The sequence below is a fragment of the Sciurus vulgaris genome (genome assembly GCF_902686455.1).
Source record: "Sciurus vulgaris genome assembly, chromosome: 11".
In the NCBI taxonomy this organism is placed as follows: Eukaryota; Metazoa; Chordata; class Mammalia; order Rodentia; family Sciuridae; genus Sciurus; species Sciurus vulgaris.
The window spans coordinates 1,799,115-1,813,519 of NC_136472.1; the positions used below are offsets into that span (position 1 = coordinate 1,799,115).

Sequence of the window (14,405 nt, forward strand, 5' to 3'; positions counted from 1 at the left end):
CCAGTCAAGATTCCATGGGAGGCCTGCCAAAAGGGGTGCCCTCAGTTTGAGGAAGTGGGCTGCTAAGAGGTTGAAAGGGAGAGCAGCCCACATCCCATAGATTAATACCCTGGAATCGTGGAGCCTCCTAAATGAGTCCATGCTGTGCCCTGAACTATATTCTCACCTCTAGACAAGTTCGGGGCTATTCTATTCTATCAGGATCTTGGAACCCAGAGTGTTTAAGCAAGAGGAGGGGAGCAAGGAAACAAGGGTGGCATAGGGAAGAGCCAATCAAAGCAGCCTAGGCATGGTACCACTGAGGTAGAACTAGAGGCACTGGCATCAGCAAGCTGGGGTGTGAGAACTGGAATACCCAACAGTGCATTGTGTGGGTTTTCTATAGGGAGACAGCCTAATGGGCCCACAGGTGGGAAGGACCATAAAAACAAAAACTGGGATGCAAGGGTGAGGGACAGGACATGACAAAACCTCATTGCTCCTCTCCCTCTCAGACCTGGTAGAGTAGGCCAATCCTGGTATCTGGTCGGATTCTTCTTTATGCAGGAAAAAATTGAGGTAACCCAGAAATCCCAGTGCCAGGTTTTCTCCATTTGACTGTTTAAGTGGCCTTATGCTGACACCTTGTGGCCATGTCCAGAATTACAACCGCACAACCCAAATCTCTTCCAGTCCTACGTGCAGGAATTTACAGCGCTCTGGGAGGTGGCTGGTGGGTGGGCAGTCAAGCTGGAACCCTTCTCCTGACAGGAGAGAGGCCCCTGCAGAGCTGTGGTACGTAGGACTCTGCAGCCTTGTGCTCGGGTCTGAGGCTCTTTTCTGCTGCTATCCCAGCATTACAGAATTGGCATTCCCCTGTCCTAGGGGTGGCATTGTGGGCACCCAGAACCACAGATTAAACTGAAATGCTTTCCTGAAGCATCCATTTTGAGGGAGGTGAACATATTATATTTGTATCAAAGTAAAATTTGATATATTATCAAGAGGACCTGGAACTGAGTGTTGAAATCCGGGTTCAGTAGCAGCTTCCCCTTTGCGGGGTTCCATTTCCAAAGTGGGAATTTCCAAATCTGGCGCAAGTGTGCCACCTTGTGGTCACTTGGGAAATTGCACCCGCAGCTTCATGAAGTATCTTTCCCCTAAATTTACATTGCCCTGGTGTCACCGCAGGGCCCTGGGAATTGAGAGAAGAGGAGGAGCGATCCATACCCACTTCCAGCGTGAACCAATTCTGTCCCTAGGACCCCAAGTCATTGGGGTACTAGATGGTCCAGTGACCTCCACTGTAGTAGCCCAACAGGGGTGAGGCTCTCCTCAAAGGGTACAAGGACAGAGTCCAGGGCCTGGGAAGCCCTGTCCTTCAGGACCCAGGGGCCCATTCTGCACAACTCACACCACTAGGCATTCAGACCAGGGGTAGGAGTGGGCATGAGGGGCTGGAGTCTGACCTGGTCCAAATCCCTGCTCTGTCCACCAACCTTGGGCACTGGGCCTCCCGGGTCCAGTCAGAGGTGTGGGAGCCCCAGGGAGGAGCACCGGGCACCGAGAACGGCTGAGGAGCACTCTGCTTTACCCCTGCTTGCCGGGAGGTTGTGTTCGCCCCGGCTCCCCCGGCTTCTCTTGGGCCAGATGGAAATACAGACTGGACAGCCAGCAGCCATGTGACCCTGGGTGGCCTGTCTTAAAGACTCCTCCACCTGCTCAGGTAACACCTGACACCTGAGAGGGCTCCGGAGTTTTTGATGAAGACCAGCTGAGCCAGGGAGCGGGATAGGCCCCAGGGCACAGGCTTTGTGGGGTCCGGCCTGGGGTGCTTGGTTCAGAGAGCCATGAAGACGCCTCCCTGCCCAGGGCCGTAGGCCAGGTTGCCAGCCTCATCTGCGTCTCGCAGTGTGGGCCTTTCCTGAGCACTTTCTCTCCCTCCACCCGGGATGGACGAGGCCTCTGTGCTCTGGCCCCAGGGTGCTGGCCCTCCCTGCCTGGCCCCTCCCTCCTGCCCTGGGCCTTTCTGGGAGTCCTGGAGACTCTGCGTCCCAGGAAGGGAGGGTGCATCTACAAAGCCAGAGCCAGGAGGGACCCCAGACTCAAGGTGCTGGCCCACAGCCAAGGCCCAGAGAGGGCTGTCTACTTGCCAGAGGTGCAGAGCCCGGACAGGACATCCAAGGGTGCAGCCCTCTGTCTCCCTGAGTCCCTCACACACATCTGGAAGCCCCCTTCCCCGCCCCAGGTGGACTGGCCCCACAGGACCATGCGGTGTACCTTAGTTACAGAGGCAACGCTATGCCGGGACCCTTGTGGCCTGGGCCTCCGGGGCAGGTCCAGGAGGGAGGGCACTCACACCTGGGGACACTCAGCTGACCCACCCTGTGGCCTGACTCTTGTTCCCTCCCCTGCTCGTGTGGTAGGAGGTGACAGCCTTTGCAGGGCCTGCAGGGCTCATGCAGGCTGGCCGGGCTCCTGGGCGGGGTTGGGGCCTCCTGTGGTTCCCTTCTGAGGAGCAGAGCGGCCCAGGCACGTTCTCAAGACCACAGAACCGTAAGTGGTGGAGCCGGGACGTGAACCCGCCTGCCCAGCCAGCTCCCTCACTGCAGCCTCGGCTGGCCCAAGGGGACATGGCCCTGGCCCCAAGGTTATTGGGGTGCCCTGGGAGGTGAGGGCCCATCCCTTGGCACCTCAGGACACGGCCTCTTGCAGATCCCTGGACCATGCCAGCCTTGCTTTCATCCAGGTCTAGCCTGTGCCCCAGGAAGGGCACAGCCCCGCAGAGCCCTGCCGCTGTGTCCTGACCAGGTGGCCAGGCTGCAGTGGCCCTGGGGTGCCTGGCTGGCCTGCAGCATGGCCCAGCATTCTCAAGGCCACGGTGCCTGTGGGTCAGGGGACACCTCCTCCAGCAGGCCTCCCAGCTGCCCGTGTCTGCCTCCTGGGTCCTGAGTTCTGTGTGCAGCTGGGGCTTGGGGCCAGCGGCTCCTCGCCAGCTCTTCCTCTGCTGCCCGGCCTCCGTCCTGCTGTCCCCATGGCAGAGCCTGGTGGTGGGCTCCTCTCCATGGGCCACAGAGGAGGCCGCCTCCTCTGCTCCCATCTCCGCCTGCTGAAGCTTCCCTCGGCCCTCACAGGTCAAGCCTTGGGGGGCTGGACAGCTGTTCCCAGAGCTCAGGTTCAGGGCACCCAGTCCACCCAGGACCCGCCACGCAGCCGCCACATGTGGCTGACTGGTGCCGAGGACCTGCAGCCCAGAGAGGGAAGGGACTTCCCAGAGGCCCTCAGCTACCCAGGCCATGCTGGGCCTTGGGGTGGGCAGGAGGCAGGGGCTGGAGGCTGGGCTGGAATGGGCCCGAGTTCTAGCGAGGGTGGACTTTGAAGCACAGAGGGGTGTGCCTGGAGGCTCAGCATGAAGAGCCACAAGCTGCCGGCCTGCCGGCTCCGGCTGTTTCCACAAACACAGATGGACAGTGGAGGTCAGAGGAGGCTGCGAGGAATGTGGGCCGGTGCTGCATCAGGTTCCGAGGCCTCCGGAGGCCTGAGGGTCTGCAGCCCCGCAGCCCGGAGACTTTCCCTGTGGCTGGGGAGGGCACCTCAGAGAGGTGGGGACAGAGTCTGGGGTGGCAGCGGGATTTGGCCAGTACCTGTGACCTTGGTTGGGGTCAGCTGCCTGGGTCTGGACTTTCGAGCATCTCTGGGGGGGAGGGGCTGCACTGTCACCCGAGGGTCCCGACTTGGAATAAGTTGAGACACAGGGTTCTTCTCTCACCCACCTTGGCATGTGTAGCTCGCGGGACCCCTTTGACTCGGACTAGACCCAGCTGCTGGGGGCAGCCTGGTGACAGGGACAAGGTCCCACAGCAGCAGCTGGGAGGAAGTGGGGAGTCTGCGCCAAGGAGGGAGGGGCAAGGGGCCACCTGGGAGCAGGCGGAGGAGCCAAGGACTCCCAGGAGCTGGTGGGAGGGCCAGCAGGGTGCCTGGCGCCAGCACAGCGTGACTGGGCCACATGGGGACGAGGAGGCCACCTCCGGCCGGCTGCACTTTCGAAGGAATCTGCCTCGCTGTTCCTTCGATCCAGGCCAGAAACAATAGTGGGCGTGGGAGGGGACAGCGCCGCCCGCTGTCATCTCTGCGGCTCTCAGACCCCGCCACCCCCACCCCAAACGTTCTTTCCGGAGTTCACCTCCCTCTCCTCTCAGCACTGGGCAGCATGTGGACATGGGGAAGGACTGCCTGACCCAGCTGGGCCTGCTGGAGGCCTACTCAACCCGGGGTCCCTGAAGCCCCCACTTCCCAGGCGAGCAAGGACCCAGCCTTCTGGCTTCATGGCTGAGGTAGCTCCAAGCAGAGCGAGGTACCACTGGACTCACAGGGACAAGTGATCCCCCTGAGCCCCTAACCTCAGCAACCCCCAGGTCCCTGAAGACCCTCCACAAGGTCCTAGCTGGGGGCGAACAAATAGCCCACTCCTCTGGCTTGTTTGCTCAGCCTCAACACGGGGTGTTGGAAGGAGTCATCCTGAAGTCTCCCCTAGGTCTCCATGACTCTCAGAGGCAGGAAATGGGGCTGGCCTCTAGCTTTAGACCTCCTCAAAATACTGGAGACGGTGACATTTTCCCAGCTGCTCCCTGTTCATCTGGGAGGCCAGCCTGGGGCTGCCCCTGGGGGCCAGGATTGTACCCCAGCACCATCAGACACCTTCTCTCCTCCATACACCGCATGCCTCAGAATCCAGGGTGGCCAGACTGCCAGGCAGCCCCTTGCCAGGTGCTGTCCAGGTGGAAAGCAGCGCCCAAACACAGTGGCTCAGAAGCTGGACGGGCAGAACAGAGCACCTCAAAAATGAGGCTTTGGCGCCATCTGCTGGCTGTGTCCACAAATGCCTGCTCCTGGCTACATTGGTCAGAACGCACAGGTTTCTGCCTGGAAAAGAGCCACCAACAGGTGGACTGCCCAGTAGGGTCTGAGGGCAGCCCCCCTCCACCCCGCAGACCCTCTAAAGATTCATTGCCCGGTGTTTGACCCTGTTAAGAATTTGGGCATCTTCCGGAAACCCAGGCTTAAAGGCCACCTGGTCCTGGCTGGATCCTTGATCTTGGGCAGGACCCTTACTGAGCAAAGAGCCCGCAAGGACAGGGGGTCCACCTTGGTACCCCTGCGTCCATGCCTTGTGCCCCTCAGGGTCTGCTTAGGCCTGGAAAACAGGGAGGACAGTAAATATTTACTGCTGGCAGGAGAAGGCAAATACTGCCCTGGGGTCAGGCAGAGGTGCCAGTTTGTCGGTGCCAAGAGCAGCTGCAGTCAGAGGGCCAGCCTGAAGGCAGCGTCACTGACAGAGTGTCCCTGGTGGGGAGGGACAGTGCTGCCTGCCCACGCCAGGTCCAGGCCTCAGTCTCCGCTTGCATGGCATGGTATAAGAGTTCGTTCCCGAGCGTGGGCAGGTAGGACGCCTAACCGGAGGCCGAGTGCAGGACAGGTGTGTGGGCTGCTCTTGGTGCTCGACACCCCTGCAAGGCGCTGGGCGGGGCTGTGAGGGGGCCAGGGGCCAGCAGGGCGGGGGATCCAGCAGGGGGCCTTTGGCAAGCCACAACCGCAACACTGGCTGACAGGCACGCCTGGAAATGGCTGCCCACGCTGCCAGGAGCCCGATTCCCAGGGCAGCAGTTCCCGCATGCCGGGGGGGCTGTCCTCAGCTTCCCAGAGCCAAGACTGTGGGCCCGGCCTAGGTCACCTGATCTGGGAGCTCCAGAGAGTTTCCACGCTCCGCCCCCAGTTGGGACATCTGGGTCAGCCCCCAGGATGGTGCTGTGGAGAGTGAGCTGATCTTGCCTCTGCCACATGGGCCCTGGGTCACCTTGGGCAGCAGCTTCCCATCCCTGCCCAGGGCAGGGGTTGAGAGGCGACTGCTCACCTGCCTGGTCTCTCTCCCCTTCCTTTTCAAGGACACACTGGGGAGCAGGGGCTGTGTGGCAGGCCTCAGGGAGGAGGGTCCTGTGTCTCGGGGGTGGGGAGGTCTCAGGAAAGGAGAGGGGACGGCCCAGCCCAGGTGGGCTGGGGGTTGTGCGCCACATGAGGTCTCAGGCCAGAGTCCCCAGGGGTCAAGTCTCAGGGCATCTGGGCCCTAGAACCAGGTTCCTGAGCCCTGTAGCCACCTGGAACTGGCCACAATTTGTGTCCCACCAAGCTGGACTGGCCCCAGGGGTCCTAGGACCCTGCAGGGTTCCCTCCGCCCTGACTCACACTCCCTCCAGGGAGTTTGTGGGCACCTGGGGGGCATCTGCCCATCAACCCACAAGGTCCAGGCCATCATGGCCAATGGCACACTGAGCCAGCCCACTTCCTTGTCCAGCTCTGGCTGTCCGCCCCGCAGCCCTCCCACGTACCTCGACTCCAGCAGGACGCCCCTGCTTCTAGCTGTGTGAACGAGACAGCAGGGTATTCCCACGAACCGATCCCAGCCTCCTGCTCCCCTCCTCTTCCGGGTCCAGTGTCCAGCCATCCACCCGCCTGTCCAGTCCTGGCTCCCACTCCAGGGGCGGGGCTTGCTGGGGGCCCCGGGTGTCTCCTCTAGGTGGGGGGAGCTAGTGGGGTCATGAGGAGAGGGACGGCCTGGGAAGGGGAGGCTGCCTGGCAGGCTGGGTCCCACGGGAGGGTCTACTCCTAGCCCTGTGCCAGCCTGCAGGTGGTCTGCGGCCTACAGGCCCAGGTGCCAGCCCTGGCCCAGCCATCCAAGTCTGCAGGGTGGAGCTCTCAGGTCAGGTGCAGATTGGTTTGGCCTGGGTGGCAGGCAGGCTGGCCAGGCCTTGGGGTGACCAGGGTCACTCACTGACCTTCCAGGCCACTGCCAGGCCCTGTAGCCCCTGGGTTCTTATCAGACCAACAGGTGGTGCCCAGACTGGGAGTATGAGGGAGCCCTGGGTACTGAGGGTCCGCAGGAAGGTCTCCACACCAGACCCTCAAATCATGGACCCAGTGTGGCCTTCCTTTGGGGCCTGGGGCACCTCCTGGGGTGACTGCCAGGTCTCTGGCTAAAGGAACATGGAGCACGTCCTCTCCAGGATCATTGTCCTGGAGAGGGAAGAAGGGGGATCTGGCCCCGTCCCTGGCCTTGTGACCGTGTGCTCCCCAAGGCAGCCAGTCTCATGGCCTCACAGCTGGGGCCCCATGGTGGGGTTCTGCCCTGCCCAGTGCCACCTGGTTCTTCACTCTGTCCGTGCCCTAGTGGCCACCTGCCTTATCCTGCTCCCCCCAAGGCACTGGTGGCCCCCTTAGGGTGTCTGATGGTGTCCAGCAGGGGCTAAGGCTGGCCCAGCACTCCCAGAGGGAGGTGCAGCCTCTACAGCCTCTTGACCCGTCTCCATCTTCACTCTGCAGGACCCCAGCCCACTTCTCCAGGAAGACGGACTTCATGCGAAATGTCTCTCAACACAGCCTGAGGGGCTAGGTGGCACAATTGCCGGGACTCCTGGCCCTCTCTCCTCAGAAGCTCTCTGGGGGCCTCGAAGGCCGGGCTGTGCAGCCGGGAGGAGGTGGCTCCCTGCCTCCCCCTTGGCTCTACCTCCAGGGACCCCGCAGGCTGGTGGGCGTGGTCCTCCTACACCCAGGCTCCGCCCTGCCGCAGTGGGGAGCAGCTTTGCGGCCCTGGGCCTGGGCTGTGGGCCTCTTGGATGCGCAGTGAGCAAGGAGGACGCTTGGCTCCGCCGAGAGCCCTGGGAAGGGGTCCCAGGCCCTGAGGCCCCCGGCCCTCGCACGCCCTGTGTACCCTCCCTGCCAGCCAAGTCCCCAGACACACGGACACGCGGGTTCCTTGCAGGGTTTATTGGGCGGGAGGAGCGCGGGCGGGCCGGAGGCGCGGGGCTCTAGTTGCAGTAGTTCTCCAGCTGGTAGAGCGAGCAGATGCTGGTGCAGCACTGCTCCACGATGCCGCGCTTCCGCAGGGCCACCTCCAGAGCCGAGCGCTGCGGGAGGCCCCCGCCCAGCTCCGCTGGGCCCCCTGCCGGCGGCGGCGAGGTGAGGGAGACAGCACAGCCCGGTCAGAAGCAGCAAGGCGCCGCCGCCCCGCCCCGCGTCGCCCCGCCCGGCTGCGCTGCGCCCAGGCAGAGGCCCTGCACATTTTGTCTGCTTCCCGGCCCCGGGGCAGTGCCACACAGGCCAGAACAGGTGCTCCTGGGCTCCCACCCAGGGCCTGCCCACACGTCCTGCGTCCCCTCAGCTCAGGGCCCTGGGGCAGGACTCCTACTCTAATCCCACATGTGGACAGACACCCCATGCCCTCTAGTCACCCAGAGACCTTCAGCTCCCAGCATGTGGTCTATACAATAACATTTGTCCCTGAGTTGATGTCCTTTTGGAAGGGTGGAGAAAGGGCTGGAGGTGGGCATTCATCTGAGGAGCAGAGGGAGACATGCCTGGCCAAAGGCCCTGGCCAAGGTGCCTCCATCCTGAGCCTCCAGCCAGGAGCCTGTCCCCTCCAGGGAGTAACCAGGAGAGCCTCCTTTTCCTTTTCAGCAAGTCCACTGACACCCTCTGGACAGCAGCTCTCTGCCCACCTGTGTCCCCCCAGGGCAGGGTCACTGAGGGTGGGACAGAGGCTCACCCTGCTGCTCCTCTGCCTCTCGGCGGGACTTGGGTGTGTAGAAGAAGCCACGCTCCCCACACACCAAGTAGAGTGCCTCCACCAGGTGAGAGCCGCAGAGGTGCTGGTTGACAAAGGCCTGTGCAGGGTCGGGCCCCCAGAGGGCCAGCAGGGCCAGCAGGGGCAGAAGGTGTGTCCACAGGGCCATGGTGGAGAGTCAATGACCTGGTGGGCAGGCAAAGTTAAGGCAGGCCAAGGGACCTCCTGGTGCGAGAAGCCCGCATCCTCCCAGCCACCCTGGGGCCCCAGCATGGGGACACAGACCTGATTACTGACCACCTTGGATGGAGTGCAGTTGGTCCCACAGGGGTGAGGGCGGCTGGCTCCCCGCCTGCTTTATAGCCCCACGTTCACCTCCCCTGTCCCCAGCCCCTGCTGCCTGGCCCATTAGGGGTGCAGGGGGGTTGGCAGATGGCCGGGGGGCTGAGCTTGCAGCTTCTGGATCATTTCCCTGGTGCTGGGTCTGCAGGAAGAGCTGCTTGATCGTCAGCACCTCTGCTCAGGCCCTGGGCTCCTTAGTCTTAACGAGGGCTTGATGGCGCAAGCTGGCCCTGCTCGCAGCTGGGGGCCGAGGTCTCTAGGGAGCAACACCGCTGACCTAGGCTAAGCGTTTTCCACATTAGCCCAGGAGGGCTGGCAGCTGCTTGGGGGGCCCTTGTGCCTTTGCCTAGGGGCTCCTGTTCAGTCCCCATTGAGTGGCGAGGTCCCAGGGGTGGGGGACCCAGGGCAGAGTCCACTCCCTACAGCCTGCCTACTCCTCACCCCACCCTAGGACCTCAGGCCACCAGCTGAAGCCCCCAAACCCTCAGAACCCAGCAGCATGGCCCCGTTTCCCATCTTCACTCTGAGGGCAACAGAGCTTCTGCCAGTCCAGCCCAGGCTCCTCTCACCCCTCCCCCTCTTCCGAGCGCCCCTGCCCATCTTCCCCATCAGGCCAGGCTATTGCCCCGTGGCTCCCTTGGGGTCACCTGGGCTGAGATGATACAGTGCCCAGCCCCAAGGAGGCCAGCCAGGCCCCACTTGGGATTGTAAGACTCTGAGCCCCTCTGCAGCTGTCTGCACACCCCTCTTAGCAGAAGGTTTGGGACCAGGGAGTCCCCACCATGGGACCCTCACAGCCTGCACTTAGAGGTTGCTGCATTCTGTGCCCCACCTGCTGACTCTGCTTCCCCTGCCTCAGCATGGATCCTCTTCCCCAGTCCCATCTTGGTCCTAAGCCTTGGCCTCCACCACCTCCTGCTGGCTCCAAGAGACGATGGGTGGAGCTGACCGGGGGCTCTGGCTACCCCTGCCCACCGGCAGTTCCATCCATAGAGCCACAACACCCGCCATAGGACACCTGGTTCTTAGTACACCCGCTGCGGTGGGAGAGAGGCAGTCAGGCAGGGAGTCTGGAGGCAGGAGGAACAGGGGGCCTTTCCCAGGACCCTGCTGGGCTCACAGTCTGCTGGGGCTCCTAAAGGGCTCAGGGCCATTGTCAGGGTCTGGATGTGGCCCAGAGCGATCCCTGGAGTCTTGGGGGCTCAGGGCCATCCCTGGGGTCTCAGGGGGCTCAGGGTCATCCCTGGGGTCTCAGTGGGCTCAGGGCCATCCCTGGCATCTCAGGGGGCTCAGAGTCATCCCTGGCATCTCAGGGGGCTCAGGGCCATCTCTGGGGTCTCAGTGGGCTCAGAGCCATCCCTGGGGTCTCAGGGGGCTCAGGGCCATCCCTGGAGTCTCGGGGGGCTCAGGGCCATCCCTGGGGTCTCAGTGGGCTCAGAGCCATCCCTGGGGTCTAAGGGGGCTCAGGGTCATCCCTGGGGTCTAAGGGGGCTCAGGGCCATCCCTGGAGTCTCGGGGGGCTCAGGGTCATCCCTGGCATCTCAGGGGGCTCAGGGCCATCCCTGGGTGTTGGGGGACTCAGGTCTTCCCAGGTTCTTGTGGTGGGGCATCCGTAGGATCCCATTGTGTCATTAGTGAGCTGTTTCACTCGCACAGACCAAACTCGTCCGTGTCCCTCTTCAACACCAGAAGGCATTGAATGACAGTCAACTCACAGGCTACCCCACTCTCATGGGTGCAGTTCCCTGAAGACTCATGGGTCAGACAGTCGCCGGTTCTTTTATTCCAGTATTAATTCTCTATTTGTGATGCTCAAGTACGTATCCAAGTGCAGGCAGTGAGATATAAGGAGATCACAGAAGACTAAGAAAGGGCTAAGACAGCCACTGGGGGCTGAGCCCCGAGCACAAGGAGAAAGTGAAAGGGCCTGTCCCTGCAGGTATCAGGTAGGAATCTTAACCACTCAGTTCCAGAACCGTCAAAGCAGAGGGTCCCCCGGACAGTGGTTTCAGTTTCACAGCATCAGCTTGGAGTAGCAGCTCTGGGTGTCAGCTTTCAGCAGGCCATGAGTGGTCATGATGGGCAGGAGAAACCACCTCAGGTGATAATCCCAAGGACAGGGATTTGGAGGTTCATTACTGTGGCGATTTTCCTGGGCAAGGCTAATGATGAGTGACAAGGCGATGGGGTCAGGATGCCACTGTGTCCAGTCTTGGTGCTCCTTCTGTTTTGGGGCTTTAAGGAAGGAGGTTGCTTCATTCAGTGGTCTGGTGTGTTTGATAATGTATGGGCCTAGTTTTTCTGATGAGTTTGATATGCCCATCCACCCACCATATGCTTCTGCTTAATTTGATAAGTTCACAGGAGGTCATTTTTATTAGCATACTTAATTTATTTATCAGTTTGTGCCTTATGGTTGTGCCAGGCAGATGGTAGTTGTTTACCTGTACAAAGTGTCATAAATCTCAGCATTAAAACTCAAAATGGAGAAGCTCATGGCAAACTCTCGCTTTACAAGAGGGAGTAACTGGGGACAGACAGCCTGAGAGCTGCTGTCCTACACACCATGGAGTCGCTTGGGGCAGGCACACCTAGAATTGCTGTTCCACACCATGGAGTCACTAGGGCAGGCACAACCTAGAGCTGCTGTTCCACACCATGGAGTCACTCAGGTCAGGCACAGCCTAGAACTGCTGTTCTACACCATGGAGTCACTCAGGGCAGGCACAGCCTAGAACTGCTGTTCTACACCATGGAGTCACTAGGGCAGGCACAACCTAGAACTGCTGTTCTACACCATGGAGTCACTAGGGCAGGCACAGCCTGAGAGCTGCTGTGCTACCCACCATGAAGCCAGTCAGAAAAGGCGTAGACTGAGAAGTGCTGTTCTACACACCGTGGAGTCACTCAGAAAAGGCACAGACTGCTATCCACACAGTGTGACGCAGAGCCTTTCCCAGGGCCTCACTGGAACTCAGGCTTTCCTAGGGGCTCAGTGGGGCTCCCATCCTACTCCACCATCCCAGTGGTCCTCGTGCCCTCCCATGTGGTTCAGTTGATCTCAAGGCCCTCCCCAGGCACTCATTGTGACTCCTGGTCATCCTGGGGGTCTCAGTGGTACTCACATTCTTCCCAAGGGCCTTAGAGTAGCACAAAACTAGTGCCATTGTCTCACTGGGGCCCACAGCATTCCCCATAGTTCAGTGAGGATGTCAGCCATTTGCAAATACTCAGATGTGGAAAACCATCCTTATTTAGCAGAATCAGACTAGGCTGAACAATGGGATGCAGATGCCTGGCTTCTAGGAACTGCTGGGAAGCATGTGGTGCTGTGTGGGAGTAGTTCCCTGTTTCCTTCTGGAATATTCCCACTAAGAGAATGGCTCCCCTAACTCTGTCTATCACAGTAGAAGCTCCTCCAAGTCCTTGCCCCCTTTACCTGTGTATTATAAATAAAACAGAGTTGGGCAAGTTGTTGTAAGAGGCCAGAGCTGGAATGGCCAGACCCGTCATGCTCCCTCTGATTTCAAAAGAGTATTGGCTCTTATGTGTTTATTGAGTAGATAAGTTTTTTGGGTAATAGATAGAAAAACTGCCAGTATTCTCCTCTGGCAGTTAACCCTTTTCTCTTTCATGCGGGATGTGGCAGAGAGGCCCCCTACGTTTGGTGCTGCTCAGGGTCTTCTCCAAATTTTCAGGGGACTCACCTCTTCTGTTGGGTCCAATAGGGCTCAAAAACCTTTCCCAGGGACTCAGTGGGGCTTAGAGTAATTCCCAGTGTCTCCCTGTGTCTAAGAGGCTTCATCAACATCTCCTGGAGTTCACAGCATGCCCCCAAACTTCGGTAGGACTCATGTCCTCCTTCAGGGACTCACTGATTCTCAGAATCTCTCAATGGCTCACACAGCATTCCCCAAGATCTAGTGAAGCTCAGGGGTTCCTAATTGTTGTTCAGAGCCTTGTTCCGGATGTTAGTCAGACTAAGCTATATTCCAGGCTCTTAGTGGGGCTCAGGGTCTGCCTCGGGGATTCTCAGTGGGTCTGAGGACATTTGACAAGGCCTAGTGGAAATGAGTTTTTCCAAGAGATCTCGATGAAGCTGAGGCATTCACCAGGGACTCCACAGGACACAGGGATTCCCAAGGGCCTCAGCAGTGCACAGAGTCTTCCCCAGCATCAGAGAAGGGCTCAGGGCCTTATCCGGAGTCTCAGCATACCTCAGGGCCTGCCCCCAAAGTCTCAGTGGGCTCAGGGTCTTCCCTGGGGTCACGGTGATGCTCAGGACTTTCCCCAGCATCTCAGTAGAGTTCAGTGTGATTCCCAAAGTCCCAGTGGGTCTCAGAAACTTTCCTAAGGACCCACCCAGGGGTTTCAGAGCCTGTGACAAGGTCTCAATGAATCCAGGGGCCTTGTCCAAGTTCTGAGTGTTGCTCAGTGCCATTCCCAGTATCACAGTGAGGATCAGGGGTTTTCCCAGAGTCTTAGTGAGGATCAGGGTCTTCCCCAGGGTCTGAGTGGGATTCAGGTCACCCCACTCACAGTTCTTCTCAGGGCCTTCCTGATACCTCAGTGGCCTAAAGGCCTTCTGTAGGGTCTTCCTGGGGTTCAGGGAACTCACATAAGTCCCACAGATGCTCAGGGCTTTCCCTAGGGTGTCTTTGAGTTTAGGATGTTTCCCAGAGTATCATAGAGACTCAGGGCCTTCTGCAGATGTTCAGTGAGGCTTGAGGTTGCCCACAGGATCTTAGTGGGGCTGAGATCCTTTCCCAGTGTTCCTGTGAGGCTAAAGGCTTACACTAGAGTATCGGTGGTGTTCAGGGCATTCACTGCGGTTCAGGGGTATTTCAGGTCATCAATGGGACTCATGACCTTTCCAAGTGTTTCAGTGATACCTAGGGCATTCACCAGGTTCACAGGAGTTCTAGGACATTCCCCATGGTTTCAGTCAGACTCAGGGCCTTCCATAAGGTCTCATTGAGGCTCATGGCTTTCTCTCAGGTCTCAATGGGATAAGGGCCTTCCCAAAATTTTCAGTGGGGGTTGGTTTGCTCTCAGGATCTTAGTGGAAAAGAGATTTATTTCCCAGGGTTGCTGTGAAACTAAAGACCTTTGCTACAGTCTTAGTGGGGTTCAGGGTCCTCGCTGGGGTGTACCTTGGGTTCAGGGCATTTCCCAATGTTTCACTGCAGTTCAGTACTCTTGCAGGTTGTCAGTGGTTCACATGGATTTTCCAAGGGTTTCAGAGTGGCACATGGTCTTCTCTAGGGTCACAGTGGAGCTCAGAGCTTTCCCCAGTGTGTCAGTGGGGCCTCAGGGTCTCTTGCTATATCATATTGCTGCTCAGATTCTTGCCCAGGTTCTCAGTGGGGCTCAGTACCTTCACCAATATTTTGGTGTGGCTCAGGGCCCTGTGAGGTTCTTGGTGGATGCTAGAGCCTTTACCAGAGTCTCACTGGTGCTCAGGCCTTTT

At 59.5% G+C, this 14,405-nt stretch overlaps 1 protein-coding gene across 1 annotated transcript; it reads right to left on the minus strand.

The window, feature by feature from the left end:
• Window positions 1-7,838: 7,838 nt before the first annotated feature.
• LOC306640616 (insulin) lies at window positions 7,839-9,061 on the minus strand (the record flags this gene model as incomplete). Its single annotated transcript, XM_079104996.1, has 2 exons — window positions 8,576-9,061; window positions 7,839-7,972 (listed from the first exon to the last, which is right to left on the minus strand). The coding sequence occupies exons 1-2, from the start codon at window positions 8,760-8,762 to the stop codon at window positions 7,839-7,841; spliced, it is 321 nt and encodes a 106-aa protein (XP_078961122.1). The 5' UTR covers window positions 8,763-9,061.
• Between the last annotated feature and the right edge of the window lie 5,344 nt (window positions 9,062-14,405).